The following is a 12,777-nucleotide window of genomic DNA, read 5'->3' on the forward strand; positions in this document are numbered from 1 at the left end:
ATTCTTCTGACTCGATGGGCCAAATATATGCTTAGTCTAATCATTTTCTCCTCATGCAAATCCATCATTTTAGGAATCAAACTATTAAATCTTTGCTGCACTCGCTCTATGACAAGTATATTTTTTGGGGGCAAGGAGGCAAAAACAATACATAATACTCTCAACACATTCTCACATATATAATTGCAGAAAGACATTTACTCTGCTATTAAAATCCTTTGGAAAAACAAAGACAACAGACCTTTAACCCTCTTACCTGTTCCTGCACATTAGTGACTTTTGCACATGGTCACCCAGCTCCCCTTGAATACCCAAGTTGATATTCCTTTGAATATCATTGTTGATCAATCTATATCATTATTTTAAAATACTGCACTTAAAAACATATATAAATGTTTTTGAAGCTGTTTAGCGAAAGTTTACTGTGATGGTGAGATTCTCATAAATAAAGATTGGTCAGACTCCCAAAAATGTGAGAGCTGACTTGATTGAAACGTCAATGATTCTAAAGGGTCTTGTTAGCGTAGATATAGAGAGAATGTTTCCTTGGGGTTAAAAATCGATGGTCACTCATTTGAGGCATCGATGAGATGATTTATTTCATAGGATTGTGAAACTCTGGTGCTCACTTCTTCAAAGGGTCGTGGAGGCAAAGTCTTTGAATACCATTTAAAGCTCAAAGGGACAGATTCTTGATCAGCAAGGAGATGAAACATTACCAGAAATTGGTGAGAGTGCAGAGTTGAAATTACAATCATATCAGTCATGAATGGCTGAGCATCTTAAGGGGCTGAATGGCTTATTATATGTTCATATGTATGTTCCTTAAACTTGTCTTGGACTTCATGGAAGTCAAAAGGCAGTGCAGTAGTGCACAGATGCTGCTGCTGCATCCCAGCTCCAATGATCTGGTTCAATCCTGACTTCAAATCCTGACTTCAAACTACCTCAAATGGGGATGATTAGCCATGATCACATTGAATTGACCTGCTGGCTCGAAGGGCTGAATGGCCTACTCCTGCACCTATTGTCTATTGTCTGTATAGAGTTTGTATGTTTTTACCGCGACTACTTGGGTTAGCTTCAAGTATGTTGGTTTTCTTCCACTTTCCGAAGATATGCTCTAGGGCAAGTTAGTGAATTTCTGTAAATTACATAGTATAGATGGGTGATGGGTAATTTAGGGTGCATTGAAGGGCATATGAGAAATAATGTTTTGCAGGAAAGTAAATGGTGGAATGGGATTGATGGGATTGAGAACTGGCATTGACTTGATCAGCCAAATGTTGCCTAACATGTCATAAGGAAATATGATAAAACTGGACTAAGTGGGACCCGTTAGGTCCCATGTTCACACAGGAGGGCTGGTTCCCCAACGCAATATTCCACCTCTCACCCAATTCCAATATTGGTGGGCAGTGGGGGGTGGGGGGGGCTTGCTGGTGCGCTAGTATGGGTGTTGTGGGCCGAAGGGGCTGGTTTCCAGAGGGCTAGTATGGACATTGTGGGCTGAATGGATTCTTGGGTTGGCAGCTCATTCACTCAGGCCTGGCGGGCTGGCAGCTCAGTCACTCAGGCCTGGTGGGCTGGCAGCTCAGTCACTCAGGCCTAGTGGGCTGGCAGCTCAGTCACTCAGGCCTGGTGGGCTGATAGCTCAGTCAATCAGGCCTGGTGGGCTGGCAGCTCAGTCACACAGGCCTGGTGGGCTGGCAGCTCGGAAACTGCCAGAAATTCTGCCCAAAACAGATGAGAGACTCTGTGAAAGAGAATTGGTGGAGAATCAATTTTAGACATTTTTCATTTTTGTCTGCAGATCACAGCAATGAAGGAGGGAGCCAATGAAGGGAGGGAGAAAAATACTGGGGTGAGGTTTAATACTTACAGGGGGAATACTTACTGATGGGCCGAAGGGATTCCTCCTGGGCTAGTACAGGCCTGATGGGCTGAAGGGACTTAAAAAAAATTGGAGTTAAATCTCTGTAAAAGGCACTTTTTCTGGACTTGTCCTGGCCTGGCACGGGCCTTTTGGTTTCCATTTCCATTGCAGTTTCAAGCACAGGGCAGGCCAAACAGCTCATTGGATTTTCATTTAATTTCCATTTCCACTGCAGTTTCAAGCACAGGGCAGGCCAAACAGCTCATTGCATTCATTTCATTTCATTTCCATTTCCACTGCAGTTTCAACCACAGGGCAGGCCAAACAGCTCATTGCATTTTCATTTCATTTCCATTTCCACTGCAGTTTCAAACACTGGGCAGGCCAAACAGCTCATTGCATTTTCATTTCATTTCAATTTCTATTGCAGTTTCAAGCACAGGGCAGGCCAAACAACTCATTGAATTTTCATTAAGGGCTAACAAATCATTTATTGCAAGTACATTGCAGACTCACATTTCAGTTGATTCACAGCTTAGAATCACATTTGTGGCCTCTCCTTTGCAATCTTCCAGAGTGACCGACTCACGTCCAGGCATCCGGGGTTTTATAGTCCTGCCCCTCCCACCCCCCCCGGGAGGGGCGTTACCTTCATCATGGTGATCGACAGGCGAGAGGACCAATCAGCTGATCTCAAGATTCTTTAAACACTCATAACTTTTTTATTGTTCATAGATTGGAAAAATCCTTGGGGCTGCCTCAGCGGAGGAGGACTGTGTGAGTAAGATATAGGGTAGCGTTTTTTCTAAAATCAATATACAGCACAGACAGGAAGTGGTCAAGATGAGACTTAGTTATATAGATATGGAAAGATGATATGAACTTGGATTGGTAGAATAAAGAGATAGGCAACTGAAAGCTCAGTTAATTAATTACTGTTTCACAAGGAAGGGTTGTTTCTGTTTCTGGAGGTTGAAATAATAGTTGTTGCATCTCTTATGGTTGGATGGAAAGATGATGCGAGAAATTGAAGGGTTAGTAGAGGAGATGGAAGAATGAACTTGGCATACACAGAGGGAATGATCCCTTTGGAATGATGAATGGGGAGAGAGGAAAAGATGTGTTTGTGGGAAGGATTTCAATGAAGACAGTGGAAATTATGCACCTGTTAAATGTGGTGGAATGTGAGGAAAACCAATGTCTTCTTTCCCTGGGAAAACAGGCGAAGTGGTGACAGCCAGAAGTATAGAAAATGAAATTGAATGTAGCGATGAACTTTGTCAATTATGGTGATGAGGAAACATCGTTAACCAAACTGAAGACAACTTTGAACCACTGACATGAAAATGTTGTCCTCAGAACCTGTTCTCCAGCATTTTCTTGTATATTTCAGATTTCCAGCATCTGCAGTTTTTTGCTTATCAGTCTGCTTGTGGCTGGAGAATCCCAGTAATGGCATATCAAATGCACATTGTTACCTCTGGGGTTCCGCGAGAAGTTAATCTTGCTTCTCTCCTATTTCTCAGATGTATGCAACATCTGAAAACAAGCATTAGATGGAATTTTGAAAAATGATGACAAATGGCTTGACGTCATCAAGCTTCTTAATCCCATTATTATTTCTGCAATGTCAGGCCGTTGTGCAACAATCATGACTGCATGAGCAGAAATTTCCTCCAATTAATTATCAGGAAAGCATATGACGACAGCTCCCTGTTACAGGTATTCCTTTAAATTGACTCTCTGGCAACTACCTGAATGAACCAGGTTGTTTACCATCTTAGTGTCATATTTGATCCTGATTTCATTTTCATACTTTATATGCCTGCTGTCTCAGTCTGTCCAATTTCATCTCCTGACTCTGGCTTTGCATCAGTTTACCTGCTGCTGAAATACTTTTTCATGTCCTTGCTACTTTCAGATTTAACTATTCCAATGCATTCCCTCATTCAGCTCTCTATAAACTAGAGATCATAGAGAAACTTCTTCTGTCTGTGCCCTTTGTTGCACCATCTTGTCCGCCATCACCTCAATGCTTGTAAATCTATACAGGTTGCTCATCAAGCAACATCTTTAAGCAAAACCACAAAGTGCTAGAGTAACTCAGTGGGTCAGGCAGCATCTCTGGAGAACGTGGATAGGTGACATTTTGGAGCTGGACCCTTTAGACTGATGATGCTGCTTGACCTGCTGAGTTACTCCAGCACTTTATCTTTTTTTTGTAAACCGGCATCTGCAGTTCCTTGTTTATCTTTATCTTTAAATCTGTCTTTGTAATTTTTTCTTATCTTTTAACCCTTGGAGATATTTGATCATTCCTCCACTGTTGGCAACTGTGCCTTCAGCTGTCAATTCATTTCATCTAAAATGTTCTCCTAAATTTCTCTACCTTTCAATCCTATTTTCTTTAAAGATACTTAATACCTACCACTTTGATGATTTTTTTTGTCATCTCTCCTAATATATTTTTATATTACTCGGTATTATATTTTCTACTTAACAACACACCTGTGAAGTGACTTGGGATTTTTTTTCTATGTTAAAGGAACTAAGTGAATAGAAGTTGTTATTGGAGCTGCATTTTTCTAGGTAAGTGTGGATTATTCTATCAAATTTGTGGCTATTGTCTTGTATGTCAAGGAAAGGCGTTTAGGAGTTAGTCGATGAGTAACTTACTACAGAGCACCAGTTCTCTTGATTCAATGGTACTTTATTGTCAAATGTACCACGGTACAGCCTGCATGTAATCGCAGTATTAACAAGTTTCTAATTGGTATGACTCACGAGATAATGTTAATGGGGGCTCAGTAATGATTTTGTCAGTAAAGATTGAGGAAAAATTGTTCATCTCTCGATTTGGAATGTGGGGCAGATAGACTACTGGAAATTTAGTGGGCAAATGGGGTTGTTCCATGATCTAACATGATGGGCCAAAATGGCATTCTGACGTCATACAATAACAGAATATGGAAAATCCTTGGCATTTGTATTAGTTTAAGTAGTCATCCTTGATACCTATTATCTGTGATGGGGCCAGAAACTCTCAAGGGTGGGTATAATAGTTCGGACGTTGAGCATCCCCTCTCAGAAACGGTCATGCTACTACTAATGTAATTACAACAAATCATTTAACATAATACAAGAAGCAGCAAATGATTTACAAAAGAGTACAGCGTAGTCCCCCACCTCTCCTAGCAGCACTTTCCAGGCTCCTACCACTCGTGTTAAAAAAAAGCACCTCACAAATCTCCTTTAAACATTTACATCCTGGGAAAGAGACTTTGATTATCTACAGTACCCTATCTATGCCTTTTATAATTCTGTCAACTATCAGGTAGTCCTCTCAGCATCCAGTGCTCCAGCAAAATCTATTCACTTTTGTACAACCGCTCAATATAACTAAAGCTCTCTAATCCAGGCAACATCACGATGAACCTCTTCTGCAACCACTCCAAAGCCTGCATATCCTTCCTGTAGAGTGGTGACCAGAATGACACACAACTTATAAAGACAAGTATGTCATTCATCTTCCTTCCCACCCAATCTAGTTGTGTTGCCACTTTCAGGGAGCTATGGACTTGCACCCCAAGATCTCTCTGTATATCAATGCAGACCTCGCAAAATGCAACACCTCAAACTTGGCAAGATTAACTCCATCAGCCATTTCTCAGCCCACATTTTCTATGGTCTATATCCTACTAAATTATTTAACAACCTTCCTCACTTTCTACAACTACCAACAATTTTCATGCCGCCTGCAGAGTTACTAATCTGCCCATATGGATTTTCTTCCAAACCATTATATATATCACAAACAGCAGAAGTCCCAACACCGATCCTTACAGAACACCTCTGGTCACAGCCTCCAATCAGAATAATACCCATCTACCACTATCCCCTGTTTTCTATGACCAAGCCAATTTTGAATCCAATCTACCAAGTTTCTGAGGATCCCTTGTGCCTTAATCTGCTGAATCAGCCCACCATGAGGAATCTAGTAATGTGTTACAAAGTCCAAGTTGACAACCTTCGCAGCCTTTCCCATATCAATCATTTTCATCACCTCAAAAAGCTCAGTTAAGTTTGTAAGATATGTCTGCTGCATAAAGCCCAACTGACCATCCCTGACCAAAATAACATAAGTCCATGTTTCTCCAGATGTGATTAAATGCTATCCTTAAGAATCGTCTCCAATAATTTCTCTCCCACTGAAGCAACGCTTAGTGGCTTATAATGTTGTGGTTTATCCCTATCATGTGGACTGGAATGAATTAGCAGAAAACTGGCTTCAGTAAGAGCATGATGAAGAGGTTGAGATCTATCCAGCATTTCTGTGTGAAAATAGTAGCAAATATTTCAAGCTTCTGATGTGCTGGGCTCTGCCATCATTTGAGTCTGTGGATATTTATGGAGTCTACACCACTATAAGGTTTTTGTCTTTCCACCATTGCCTAAGATTTCATGTGGTAGTGATAGCCTTCTTGTCCAATGAGACAGTTAAGTCTGAAATCTTATTGCAATTCTCATCTTTCATGAGAATGATTTATTTGGACCCAATTGGCTTGAAAGAAGGAGAAAGACTTGTTCTGCTGATTGGAAGACTAACCAGTGGAGTGCTGCGGGGGTTGGTGCTGTTGTTAAATATCTATAATAACGATTTGGATGGGAATGTAATTAACATTGTTAGTAAAATTGCAAATGACGCTATATTTCGTGCTTTAGTGAAATTGAGGAATAATATCTTAGTCTACAACAATATCTATATCAGTTGCGAAGGTGGGCCAAGGAATGGAAAATGGAATTTGACTTTGATAAGTATGAGGTGTTGCCATTTGGTATGTCTGACCAGTGTATGACTTACACATGACTTAAATGGTAGAGCCTTGGGGAGTCTTGTAGAACAGAGAGATGAGGGGGTACATGTGCATGGTCCCCTGAATTGGACAGGGTGATGAAGAAGGTGTTTGCCTTCATTGGGAAGGCCATTGAATACAAAGTTGGGACATGATGATGCAGGTGTACAATAAGTTGGTGAGACCACACTTAGATTACTGTGTGTATTTTGCTTTGCTCAGCTATGGAACGATGTCATTAAGTTAAAAAGGATGCAAGATGTTACCTTAATTTGTGGGCTTTAGTGGCATTATGATTGGCACAAACATGGCGGGCTGAAGTGCTTGTTCCTGTGCTGTACTGTTTTATGTTCACTGTGTCATGTGTTTGGGTCTACACTTTGTAAACCTCTCAAGTATAATGGTTATGTTTTTTGTAATAAATTTGAGCTTTACTTCTTGAGAGTTGACTCATTCTGTCATTTATCTACCTACACATTAGACCATGCTGGTGTGTTTCATGGTGATCCAAAGAAACACATGAATTGCTAGACCTTTACAGGACACCATTTTTTTTCAGGGTCTAGGCATCACTGGGAGGGCAGGATTTATTGCCCAACCCCAATTTTGTTCCCGCTGAAAGTACTCCCACCCAGTGGCGGACTGGGTCTAAAAATATTGGTTGCCAGGAGACAAAAGGGGCCCACTTTGTCAGGGGCCCACTTGATATAGGGGGCCCACTTGCCATCGGGCAAGCTGACACCCTGGTCAGTCCGCCACTGCTCCCACCCTGCTTTAGCTCCGCTAGATCTCTGCATTAAACTGTCCAAATGTTTCTGACAGATTCAGCTTGTCTTTCTCTTGCTTCATCATACGAGACAACTGAGCAGCATTTCACGTTAATTTTACTTTCGAGCATTCTTGTAAAGTTTAATTAAGAACTAAAGAAATCAAAATTGCATCTCTCAATAAAAGCTTTCAATAAAGATACAGAGAAGGTCAGAAGATAGGGGGCAGTTCTAAGCCTATTAGCTGTTCACAAATGCTGTGCAGTTATGGACTCTACAAGAAAAAAAAAATTAGACTAAGTGGGACCCGTTGGGTCCCAGGTTCACACGGGAGGGCTGGTCCCCTAATGCAATATTCCACCTCCATCAATTCCAATATTGGTGGCCAGTTGGGGGGGGGGGGGGGGGTTCTGGAGCACTAGCATGGGTGTTGTGGGTCAAGTGAAGTCAAGCACAGTGAGTGCAGGGCCAACAATCCATTTCAATCTATTTCATGTCAAGTCAATCCATTTCAAGTCAAGTCAAGCACAGGGCAGGCGGGACCAGCCAACAATACAATCCAACAATACAATGCTTTCATTTCAGGTGAGATCAAACAAAGTAAAGGCAAAGCAAAAACAAAAGCAAAAGCACAGGGCAGGTGAGGCCAGCCAACAATACAATCCATTTGCTTTCATTTCAGATGAGCTCAAGCAAAGGCAAAGCAAAAGCACAGGCAGGCCAAACAACTCATTTCATTTCCATTTCCATTTCAATTTCAAGCACAGGGCAGGCCAAACAACTCATTTCATTTCATTAAGGGCTAACAAATCATTTATTGCGAGCACATTAAGGGTTAACAAATCATCATTCATTGCAAGCACGTTGCTGGTTAACAAATCATTTATTGCAAGCACATTAAGGGTTAACAAATCATCATTCATTGCAAGCACATTGCTGGCTAACAAATCATTTATTGCAAGCACATTGCTGGCTAATGAATCATTTATTGCAAGCACATAAAGGGTTATCCACATAATCCACATAAAGCACATAACCACATAAAGCACATAAAGGGTAGACTCAGTTCAGTAGGCTCACAGCAGAATCAGAGTTGTGGCCTCTCCCTCGCAATCTTTCAGAGTGACTGACTCACATCCAGGCATCCAGGGTTTTATAGTCTTGCCCTCCCCCCAGAAGGGGTGTTACATTCATCATGGTAATTGACAGGTGAGAGGACCAATCAGCTGATCTCAATAATTTTTAAATACACATAACTTTTTTATTTTTCATCGATCGGAAAAATCCTCGGGGCTGCCTCAGCGGAGGAGGACTTGTGAGTAAGATGGCCAAAAATTATAGCGATATAGAGTAGCGTTTTTTCTAAAATGAATATACAGCGCAGACAGGAAGTGGTCAAGATGAGACTTTTATTTATATAGATGTTGCTGTCTTCCCAAATAGCTATAGAAATTATTTTTATTGATGAATTAAACATTATTCTCTTCTTTGGGGCTGGAAATGGTTTCAGTCGTGTATTAAGATGTGAAGCTTAGTAAGACCAGACAATTCACTAAACCTATGATCAGAACCAAAAAAGCACAAAGGTTAACTTATTTCTTTATGCCGGGTCAATGCGAAGTACAACGTAGTTTCAAGCCATGCCATGCCATGCAATATGTGTGACCACATAAGTATTAAATAAAGTTTGCTGCTTGTGTAATGCCACCTGAAAGTATTGTGCATGAATAATGCTTTTTTTCTCAGTCATTTCAGGGGTGTTTTTCATTTATTATGGTTAAGCAAAATTTGGTGTGTTTGTTTATTTGAAAATCGTTTGGAAATTGTATCAACTTCTTGTTTTTAATTGGATTAATTAGTATATTAAAATTTATTGCCAATGTGTAGATTTATCATTGCTTTAAGACAAAACATTTTTTTTCGGCTTTCATAGGTGATTTTTTAAAACTGCCTTCATTTAAAGCTGAATAACTCAAGCCTTACTTATGGATAATATGCCACCCTTCCTCCTGGTTGATTTGTAAATACTTCCAAACCATTAATGATTTGCACGGATCATTTTAAAATAAGTTAATTATATTTTAATCCTTTAGAGCACTTCAAGAGCATTTAGAATACCTGTCATTTGTGAAATTTCATTTGCAGCCTCCATCTCTGATTGATTTCAAGGTTAACTGCTTTGTGTCAGAGCGGCTGGGTAGTTTTTACCTACCAGTTAAGAAGAATGATTTGCATTTCCATTGCACTTTTGAATATGTTAACACTTATTTTCATCAGTGATTTAATTTTTTAATTGGGGTTATTTATGTCATCTAAGAAGGCAGATGGTATATTTGCTTCCATTGGCTGAGACATTGAGTGCATGAATTGGGATGCCATGTTCCAATTTTGAGATCACACTTGAAATATTGTGTGTAGTTCCTGTTGCCACAGTGCAGAAAATATGTAATTAAGCTAGAATAGTTGCAGAAAAGATGTTGCCTAGATTGGGGGACTTAAATTACAATGAAAATGGATAAAATGGGTGTGGTTTCATCGTGCAAAGAAGGCTGAGAAATAACATGATGGAAGTATATAAAATTAATAGCTATGAATAGGGTAGATGGTCATAGTCTTTACTATCTTGAAAACTAGAGAGCTTTGTTTAAGGTCAGAGGGAGGCGGTTTAAAGGGGCTCTGAGTGGTTAATTTTTTCACACAAAGAGCAGCTGATATCTGGAATGAAATATCAGAGGAGCTAGCATCGAGGCTGGAGTAGTAACAACATTTAAGAGGCATCTGGACAGGTACTTGGTGTATACCGGTACAAGGCATAGAGCAATATGGAGTTAATGCAGGCAAATTAGATTAGTATAGATAGGCCTGATTGTGAGCATAGTTACGATGCGGTGAAAGGCCTGTTCTGTGCTATACAATTCTATGACTTCAATGCTACGATAAAATTTTGATCCACTTTCTTTAGATCTTACACAATAGTTTCCAACAAACTGGTTAATTTAAAGGGAGCACTTAAAACAGAACCTGGTGATTTTCATAGATGTATGACAACAGAGCCCTAGTAAATTTAAAGGTAGCACGGGAAAGGAGGGTCATTTTGTTAAAGGGATGGGTGAATTGGGGCTCGGATGTGTTAAAGGTCCCCACTGGTATAGGCTCTGAAAATGTTGAAGACTAGGAATGAGGGCACCAGTGTGTTACGAGGAATGTTGGAGTCAGTACATGATGAGTCAAATGGCAAATCAGTAGTGTTAGTCACATTATTGGAGGTTTACTCTACTTGAGTTCAAGCAGCAATAGTCTAATCACACGGCAGTGATGGTACTAATGAACAGATGTTGCATAGATCCAGGTAGGAGTGAACAAGACTGCTTGTCGGGAACCAATGGCACATGAGCGGGCTTGAAACACATCCATTGAGCAGGAGCTGGTGGGGGACGGGGCAGGTAGGAAGGGGCAACAACCTTTTGGATGTACAGCCAGGCATTTCCAGCAGGCGATTGATGGAGAGGCCTGTTGGTCTAAGAGGTTTAATAAACAATGCTAGATGATTACACTAAATAAATGCCTGTGCTTCGCAAAGTCTAGATGGTGATAAATCCCGACAGCCACTGCCAGTTTCTGTATGCCCTAGGATAGGTTGGTGAAATCCTGAGAAACCATGACCCTGACCCACATGAGTAAAGCAGTCCATGTGCATTTGCAAGGCTTTACTTGAGGTTACAGGAGGTCACAGATCTCAGTAATAATAAATTATTAATTTTGAATGTTGGCTCCTGAAATGGAAAAGCTTTGGGAAAATCTGGTTATTCTGTGGCTAAATAAGAACTGTTATGTTTTTGGACATATGAAATCAAGAATGAGGCTGATTTTGGACACTGCTACTAGGGTGAGTTTTATACCAAGAAAAGTATGATGGTGCAAATGAAAAAAAAAGCTAAAAATCAAGAGTTGAATTTCTTGACCAGTGCAAAGACTTCCAGAAGAATATACAATAAGGAATCATTCTGGGCTGAGTTAATATTTACGTGCATCTTTACAACATTATTTTTGGGATTGAGTGAAGGAAATTGCAGGCAATTGTGTTTGTTGGCATGGAGTGTTTTGATTATTCAGTCGACTAAAGGACCATAAGTTTAACGGAACTCGCTATTCCTTAATTTTTCTCCTTTGTTTATATCACAGGTTTTTATCCCACAATTCGATTAGGTTTATTGCAGATTATATGTTCCAGCCTACAACAGAAATTGAACTGATGTAAGTTTAATTAAAATATTAAAATTAATTTAAAACATATTAAATTGTAGAAAAATATATAAATTAAAATGCATCCTTTCTTCCAAAAGTGATATAAGCAACAACAAGTTGTTCGCAATACAAAGGGATCTCTTTCGGACAAAACACGGATTACGTTTTCTGAAAGTTTTGTAAGTAATTTATGATGTATGTATTTTCATGCCATTTTCCAGTTATTTGCATCTAAAAATAAGGACTCAGCCAAGAATATGATTTCAACGGCAGCATCAGCTCCCCTGTTCTCTTGTGTAGTAAACCATTTTTTTGTGAGATAATCAGCAGGATATCTGATGAGGAATGTAGCACAATCATTTCTTTCTGCACATTGATTACAAATGTATTCTAAATTGTTTCAGTTATTGTAGAATATTAAGCTAAAATATTTATATGATTTTTATGATAGACCATATGTCTTTCATAAAATATGTTCTATCGGTGTGAATTTAGTTACAGAATTATAGAAAATTACATACTGGCTTTATACAAGAGTTATCCCACTCCCCGTATTCTCTCTTAGCTAAGATTCTTGTTTTCCTTTCTAGTTTCCTTTCCAGTTCATTTTTGGACACCATGATTGAATTTGTCTCTTCCTCCTCCTCACAGTACATTCCAGACTCCAACCCACCACAGCTTTAACATTTTTCCATGTGTCACTTTTGGATTTGTTTTGCTAATCACCTTCATTCCATGTCCTCTGGTTCTTGACCCTTCTGCAAAAGGAAGTATTTCTTTCTATCTTGTCTGGACCATTTATATTTTTAATTACATCTATCACACTCCATCTTAACCTCCCCTGTTCCAGGAGAAATGTCCTAGCTCCTCCAGTCCATCCATGTAATTAAGGTTTCTCTTCTCTGGAATCTGTTTGGGGAATATCTACTGAATTTTCTCAAAGACCTTCACATTTTTCCTAAAAGAACAGGGCACAATAATCAGTTTCATTTTAAATACAGCAAGATAAATGTTTAATTTAGAATCAAAGTAACAA

The 12,777-nt window shown here is 39.7% G+C and overlaps 1 protein-coding gene across 1 annotated transcript in view; it reads left to right on the forward strand.

Annotated features, from left to right (window-relative positions):
- The window catches only part of LOC116988265, a 94,968-nt gene that overhangs the window by 22,971 nt on the left and 59,220 nt on the right, over positions 1-12,777 (forward strand). Inside the window, exons 3-4 of the mRNA XM_033044814.1 lie at positions 11,679-11,750; positions 11,840-11,920. Of these exons, the coding sequence (XP_032900705.1) occupies positions 11,719-11,750; positions 11,840-11,920 (113 nt within the window). The 5' untranslated portion in view covers positions 11,679-11,718. The remainder of the gene's footprint in view (positions 1-11,678; positions 11,751-11,839; positions 11,921-12,777) is intronic.

Source organism: Amblyraja radiata, chromosome 2 (genome assembly GCF_010909765.2).
Source record: "Amblyraja radiata isolate CabotCenter1 chromosome 2, sAmbRad1.1.pri, whole genome shotgun sequence".
NCBI classification, from domain to species: Eukaryota; Metazoa; Chordata; class Chondrichthyes; order Rajiformes; family Rajidae; genus Amblyraja; species Amblyraja radiata.